At 31.0% G+C, this 7,938-nt stretch overlaps 1 protein-coding gene across 1 annotated transcript; it reads right to left on the bottom strand.

The window, feature by feature from the left end:
• Positions 1-1,029: 1,029 nt before the first annotated feature.
• On the bottom strand, positions 1,030-4,298 carry LOC112802967 (RNA-binding protein 2). The gene is made up of 6 exons (XM_025846403.2): positions 3,933-4,298; positions 2,557-2,693; positions 2,169-2,460; positions 1,992-2,053; positions 1,801-1,882; positions 1,030-1,303 (listed from the first exon to the last, which is right to left on the bottom strand). The coding sequence occupies exons 1-6, from the start codon at positions 4,012-4,014 to the stop codon at positions 1,188-1,190; spliced, it is 771 nt and encodes a 256-aa protein (XP_025702188.1). The 5' UTR covers positions 4,015-4,298; the 3' UTR covers positions 1,030-1,187.
• Positions 4,299-7,938: the final 3,640 nt, after the last annotated feature.

The raw sequence follows: 7,938 nt of genomic DNA, 5'->3' as shown, positions 1-7,938 counted from the left end.
GTTCAACTTTTCTCTAATAATGAACCAACACAAATTAATTGAAATTCAATGACCTGAAATGGTGTACTAGATATGTTTCAATTATATAATTTACAGTAAATTGAATTTTTCTTAGATTATTTATAGTGAAAAATATCAATGGAGATAACATCCATAGAAGAAAAGTTTTGTTCCAATTGTTTTCATTTATGTACCCAATAAAAAATATAAGATTCAATTGACTATAGTATACCATTTTAGTTCATTTCTACAGGATGTACAAGCAAAATCAAATAAAAAAACTCTACGCGAAAAATTTCATTAATATATGGTTTTAGTACCATGTATGTCTAGTCTAACACAATGCTCATCTTTAAAGCTTTTTATCAAGTAAGAAATATTATAATCCTTGTTAATTGAATAAATCTTAACTCTTCACTTGTTACATTTAAATAAGAATTTTTTTTATTTTTTGTTTTTTATCTTTAATAACAAATTATTTCTTAAAGTCGCACTGCACTCTTTACTTTTTCATTACTTTTTCAGGAGCACATTAATATTTGCCCTAACATAATATCAATATATAAATAACATTTGCTTCAATCCCCTTAACTCATGCCTTCTTTGATCTAATAATTCATGCTTTCTTTGACCTAAAAATAACTCATAACTCATGCTTTATACATCAAAGCATCTTTACCTGAATGAAAGACATTTAAGATGGCTAAGATCACGCAAGTAATATGATTGGACGAAAATGATGCCAAAGACCATATTTGGACATCTTAAGAAGAGTGGGTTTCAGTCCATGCAAGTTAAGAAATTTTATCATACGTTTATTCATACTAAACTAACTCATGTCGTTGGACCCGAATCCGCTTAACTAGGCAGTTATGAGTCATTTGCAAACACGCCCATTTGTAGTAGCAAACTAAGCCTACTGGCGAGTCGTAACTCATTTTGACAGCTCTAACCAAAGTGCATATGCATACCACCATACCAGAATAACGGTAACTATAGAAAGGGAAAAAAATTGAATACCACAAATTGTTTTGGACAACACAATAAAATCTACTATAAATCAGACAAAATATCCATAACAAAGTTAGCAATAATGATACACCACAGTAATATGTAACCCAAAATATCCACATTTGTTAGATTTGTTTAAAGAAAATTGTGCTTCATCTTGGCCTATGTGAATCAACTCACCTCTTGCCACCGCCACCGCCACGAGGTCCAGCTCCACTTCTAGGACCAGGAAATCGAGAGAACTGAAGCCGAAGGTGACTAGACTCGGGATTGAGTTCATCTACTTTGTACCCTGCATCATAAAACCAAACGGTTAGTAAATGCTAAAAATAACCTCTTATGCACACTTTAGAGAATCATTCAACATCGATTCCGCTCAATGATTTGTTCATAACAAAATTAGAATACCAACCGATTGTTATACCGTATAAAATTAAGATAACCGAAGAGAGTAAGGAGGAGAATAAGACAAATTCCTTTCACTACTTTATTTCAGGGGATCAATGTATATATAATATATAACCAAAATTTAGTCATATATTACTAGATGAGGAAACACAATCCTAAAATCGAAGAGAGCAGAAGTTCAGAAATGTCCAAATTAAGTACCTCAAGGCTTTTTGTCTTTTACTATGATTCATAATTATAACGAAATAGTCAAATTTAGAGTATCTACCAAACAGGTTAATGTATCCTCTAATTTGATGAGCTTCATCTAAGTTATCACATACTTAAATGATTCAGTTAGATGATTTACATGAACAAATACAGAACTTTAGTAAATGCTACCTTGCAAGGCACTCATTGCAGTTGCTGCACAAGCTGGATTTGCAAAATCCACAAAACAAAGAATAAGAGGATCTCCACCACGCTGCAATGATCATAAAAGAAGTCACAGTGAATTTCAACTGATCATCCACACACTCAAAATTGGAGAAGCTAATAATGTAAGCTAATAATGTTACTAACGGTACACTTACATGTTTGGATTCTTTGCTCACAAGCCTCACTTCTCTATATCCAACAAAAGGACGAAAAATGTCTAAGATAACATCAAGGAATGTGAAAAACAGAATTAAAACCAAAGAAAAGCTCACAAAACAAAAGTAAATAACAGAATTGAATCCTAAAGCAGTGCATCTGCAGAAAAAGGATACGAGCCACTTCCCTTCTTTTGCTATCAGAAGGGAGACCTTCAACATATAAAGTACTTGAAGCATCCGGAGGTAGAGGAACCGTTTCTGGCCCTGGCCTAGAAACTGCATCTCCTGGTAGCTGACCACCATAACCAACCCCCCGCCCATTTGGAGCAAGATCAGGACCGCCAACTCCGTGACGCCCGATTAGAGAAGGATCACTTAATGATTGACCTGGCAATCCACCAACCCCCCTTGACAATCCGAGACCACCAATTGTACTTGCTTCGCCGGAAGTGAACGATGAAAGTTGCTTCAAAACCATATAAAATGTTACTACAACAAGCAAGAGGCAACTAGAGAACCCAAAAACAAAAATATACTACAAAAAAACTTGATAAAATATTACCCCACTCTGAAGGTAGCGGTCATATGCAGACCCAATTGTTTTTGTGTCCTTTATCATTCCATGACCAGTTCGGTCATTGTCACGAGCAATATAATTATGCAACTCATTACCTGATGTCAGACCAGAAGTTGGTATATCTGCAAGGTGAAAATAAAAGTGAAAACCTAATAAGGGAGCAGAAACACAGAGTTGACAAAATACAAACACAGTAAAACTAGTTTAGCTTATAACTCTGCCCATGTTAAATTACAAACACAAACTCCACATATAAGTTGAAAACAACATTTAGTGGAACAATCTCTATTCAACTAGGTCCATATAATGCATGGTCCATATCATGCATCTGCTTCCAATAAACCCCTTGTAGACATTTTAACTTCCAAATAAACATTACCCATCCCCTCTATTTCCTTTCAAGTGAAACATCCACTAAAGCCAAAACAGAGAAATGGGGAAAAGGTCAGTAGGAATAAAAAACAAAGCAATGCCACCTGGTACAAATTTTTGCTATATGAAAATACAGCAAATAACACTTATAGGAAGATCAGATTGATGGAGGAAAGAAGATGGAAATAAAAAGTAGTCATTCGAATAATTGCATAATCATGATTAACATGCGTCTTAAAGTTATTCCTCTCAATATTTCTTTTGATCAAGTTAGTCCTTCAATGTATATTTTAGACATCGATTTGGTACCTAGCATTCTATTTATTTTATAACATGAAGGACCAATTTAATGTAAAATATCTTTGAAGAACCAAATCAATACTACCGGTATATTTCAAAGACCAATCTGAGCATCTAGTTATTAGCATATTAGACCTACCTATCATCATAATATGTAAAAACAAAATAAATAAATAAACAAATAGGGTACACCCTATTTGAATCCCTAAAAGATACATGAGTCACCCCATTAGGCCTGGAAATGCCACTCCAATTGTCCAACTATTTTCGAATCCAAGGGACTAATACAATTACAATGATCTCCGAAGACTAATCTGATAGTGCATGTAAGCTATGGTGAGGAACTAAGTATTATCAACTACATTATCCACAAGGTTGCACTCTATAGGGTACAAACCCTATACGAAGCATAAAACACGAAACGCCATGCTTACCTCTAAATTAACAAAATTTCCAAAGAACAGAAAGCGATCACCTTCTCACACTAACTTAGTTAGCATCACACCACACATCTAAGAAGCCGCCCCCAAACGAAAGAAAAACCTAATAAAATTACTCGAAACAGATCCCAGAGAAGCCAGAAACTAGTAAAATTGCATGAAAAGGCCCAATCCAAATTGGTAAAACATAAAACGAAAGAAATATTTAAAATTTGAGAGGAGAAATGAATGGATTGAAGAGGGAATTACCATAGTCGGAACGAGGTCGCTTGAGCATGCCGGCGTGAGGGAGCATGGCCTGCTGCTGGCGGTTCCAGAAGCCGTCGGTCATGGCGAGGGATTGAGAAGGAAAAGGGGAACGAGGAAACCTTAATTTGGAGAATGAATTTTGGAAGAGAAACCCTAATCGAGCGTAGGGTGCTGATGATGCAGCTGAACAAGCTCCGTGCTATTTTCTCACTCCCTTCTGGAGCTACCCCGTCTACGCCAGCTTCAGAGCAATATTATAATAATAATAATAATCATAATTTAATTCTTATGATCTTATCCTTTTTTCTGGTTTTTTTTTTTTTTTTTGGATCTTATCTTATCATGATTATTTGAATGAGAATCAAACATTTTTCAATAAAAAAATCAAATGTTTTTAAATTTTATTTTCATAAAATGTTAATCTAAACAGTTTGATTTTATTAGTGAATAATATTATATGTTTTTTTTTTACAAAATTATTATTGTAAGATTTTGGCCTATTGGAGCAGTTTTTAACTTTTTATTAATATGATAATAAATGTATAAATGTATAGATATATAAATGTAAATATGAAGAATAATAAATATAAGAAAAAAATTGACAATTATAAAAGACAAACCTTATTGTATATTGCGATAAATTATTTTCATAGCAAATTGAAATATTCTATTCTTTTTTTTTTTTGGTCTTGGAAATATTCTATTCTTGAATTAACCTTTTTCATGTAGAAGTGCAATAATATTGGACAATTGATTTACAAGACTCGGCCTTTTTTTTTTTGGTTCGAATTGGGTTCCTATAGACTGTATTGTTTGAAACAACACTGGCATTTTGAACTAGAGTATCAATAAAGTTGAGATTTAGCATTTGGGCTTTTCATTGTTATTGGTCCATCTTATCTTGAGTTAGAATCCACAGAAGGAGAAACAGTCTCTTTGCAGAAGAAGACACAACAAAAGTTCATGATAAACTGCTTGAATCAAAGGCCCAAAAAAAATTGCTTGAATCTAATTGAAAAAGTTATCAAAAACAAGGAGCTTGCCTTCAAAACCATCAAGAACATTTTGATTAGAATCTGAAAATATCTTGAAGGTGTGTCAATTTCTGAAGTAGACAAAAATAAAATTCTAGTCATCTTTAAGAGCAAAATAAAAGGGTTACAACTATTAAAAGGAACGCCTTGGAATGTAAGAGAACATATACTAAACTTGCAAATGTAGATGCAAGGAGATTCCATATTTGAGATTAGACATGATTTTTTGAAATCTGAGTCCAGATACATGAACATTCCCAAGAGTTCATTAATGTGGAATCAACAAAGGAGATAGGAAATAAAATAGTTGTTGTAGAGGTTGTTAACTTGATCAATAGAACTCTTGGTACACTTCTACAGAATCTCAATCCTTATCAAGTTCTATATCAGAAGTTACCTGATTTAGTAGCATTGAAAGTGTTTGGCTGCCTTGCATATGCAAAGACTTTGAAAGCAGATAGAACTAAACATGACCTAAGAGCTCAAAAATGTACTTACTTAGGACATAAGAAAGGGACAAAAGGTTTTGTTTTGGTTGACTTGAAATCTAGAAGAATTTTTAACTCACGAAATGTTGCATTTTATGAAAATTTTGTTCCTTACTCTTCTTTGCATAAAAATGTAGACATGCAATATTCAAAGGCTTCAAATAAGCAAACTGCTGCGACCAAATAAGGATACATGGTTGTTAACCTAGATTCCTTCACTTATTCTTGCTATCATGATTCACCAATTACATCATCCTCACAACATCTTTCCATACCTTAATCACTTGCTTCATCAAGCATTGCATCCGCATTAAGTAATCATTTTGACAGCATGCCACCCTTGCATACTACATTTTTTTTAATTATATAAAGTTTCAAAATATTTTTTATTTTAATAATTAATAATATGAATTATTTTTAAATTCATTTCAAAAATTCTTATTCTAGATAAAAAAAAATACTTGTTAAGAATAAAGATAGACATGTTAATACATGATAGTATCTAAGTGTGTCCAAATGTATTCGAATTTTTTTTATTAAAACACAATTAAACACATAAAACACACGTGTCAGACAAATATCGATAAATGTTATATCTAAAATATGTCTGATACGCAGTCACGCTGCCCATGCCTCATAGCCAAAATATCATTGTCTTTTTTGTTTTTGGTATTATAAGGATTTAGGATTATCATTGTGATTTGTCTCATTTCTTTCCTTTTGATCAGGAGACACGGCTTTGTGTTTTTTTGTTTTGTTGTCAGTGAATTAGACAATTTCCAATCTTAGGTACAGAACACACTCACACACTCTTCGTATTTTTACTATTTTTTTTCTTCAATTGCAATCTCTAAGATTTAAACCCTAAATCTTTAAAGTGGAAAGGAGAAATATGCCATGTGAATTAAAATTCATCCACTGGTTTTGTGTTTTTTTTTTGGCTGGAATTTTGTGTTTGTTTAACATGAACTTTCTCTAACTGCTTAAGGTAGGTTAGATGGGTTACACTAACGGGCTAACTTTTAGGACCGGTAATGCAATAGACAATAGGCAAAGGCCCACTACCCTTAACTAATTGTACCACCTCATCAGTATTCATATTCAATATAGATTAGAGACCTTATGCACCGGTATAGGGTTGGGGGTTCGGTTTTCTGTGGTCTGGCCTTTCTGTTAGCCTGGACCCTGACCAAAAAAAAATATTAGAGACCTTATTAAATCCTTTTGGATCATTAGCCATAGGTACTGTTTTCCACCTCTCACAAGCAATCCAACCCAGAACACTAGAAAAAGACAAAGCAAAAAGTTTTACATGTAATTTCTTCTAAAATTTTGTTAATACATTCGAAAAAAGAAGGAATTCTTGAGTTAAAACTTTTAACTGAAGTCAAAAGTTTCCATTTGAAAAATTTTAACGAGCAAATATCTTGTGTTAATAATTTTAAGTTTTTAAAAAATGGAATCAATTATTAGATTGCAAAATATAAATTAAAAAAAAAAAGCTTCAAGTTTTCGGCACATGTCTAAAATGAAATAAACCATTTCTTAGAACAATAAATAAGGTATAAGTAGGACCAGCTAACCTAGTTGCCATATAGGATTTGGGTTTTGATTTTTTGATTCTTTGTTAATTCACTTTACGGGCGGTGTGATAAATAATGATTATTTTAAATAATATGAATAATTACTAATTAAATAAAAATATATTACATCTTAATTTAATGCTATTAATTAAAATTAAGATTAATTTACTCTTTTAATCCTATTAATTTATATTATTTACACATTATTCTAAAATATTATTGGTTATTTATACTATTCCTTCCCTTAAATGTATCGTCTTGTCTGTACCGTGTGAGGATCTCTATCAAAGTATAAATAAGTAAACAAATATTTTAAAAAAAAAGTAAAAAAATAATTCACTTTAAGTTTAAGGGACCAGCTAATTAAAGTAATTAACCACCACGCATTGTAGCGAAGGATGTGGGGCTTCTTGTTCTATCTTTTATTTTAATTATTTAATGTATATTTTATATCTGAATGTTTAGAAATAATTTGGATTTTTTTCAAAATCAGAAATATATAAAAAAATCAACTATATCTAAATAAAATATAATTTAAAAAATAATTAAAATATTATGTCAATTAAATTATTATTTAATTTTTAAAACTAAATATAGAATAAATATTTTGATGACATTATTTATTATCTAAAAAATTTAAATTTCGATTCTTATGTCATCCCTTTAAAAGATTATATTTTATATTAATTTTTTTTAATATTAAAAATCTCAGTAAAGTTATTTAGATGCTAATACACAAAATGATCATTTTTAATAAATTTTAAAAAATAATTTATTATTTATTTTTAAATTTATAAATTTATAAAAATATAAATTTTTTAAAATTTAAATTTAAACACAAAATTTAAATTATTTTTTATATTTTATTTAAATTTAAATTAATATTTTTTTTATTAATATT

Source organism: Arachis hypogaea, chromosome 5 (genome assembly GCF_003086295.3).
Source record: "Arachis hypogaea cultivar Tifrunner chromosome 5, arahy.Tifrunner.gnm2.J5K5, whole genome shotgun sequence".
NCBI classification, from domain to species: Eukaryota; Viridiplantae; Streptophyta; class Magnoliopsida; order Fabales; family Fabaceae; genus Arachis; species Arachis hypogaea.
The sequence above is the reverse complement of the archived record's forward strand: the minus strand, read 5'-3'. Positions and strand labels throughout refer to the sequence as shown.

Excerpts from the sequence above, each read along its gene's own strand:
- LOC112802967 (XM_025846403.2), bottom strand. The coding sequence starts at position 4,014 with ATGACCGACGGCTTCTGGAACCGCCAGCAGCAGGCCATGCTCCCTCAC. Across the intron at positions 2,694-3,932 it reads GCGACCTCGTTCCGACTATG|ATATACCAACTTCTGGTCTG; the intron begins GTAATTCCCTCT and ends TTCACCTTGCAG. Across the intron at positions 2,461-2,556 it reads ACCGCTACCTTCAGAGTGGG|CAACTTTCATCGTTCACTTC; the intron begins GTAATATTTTAT and ends ATGGTTTTGAAG.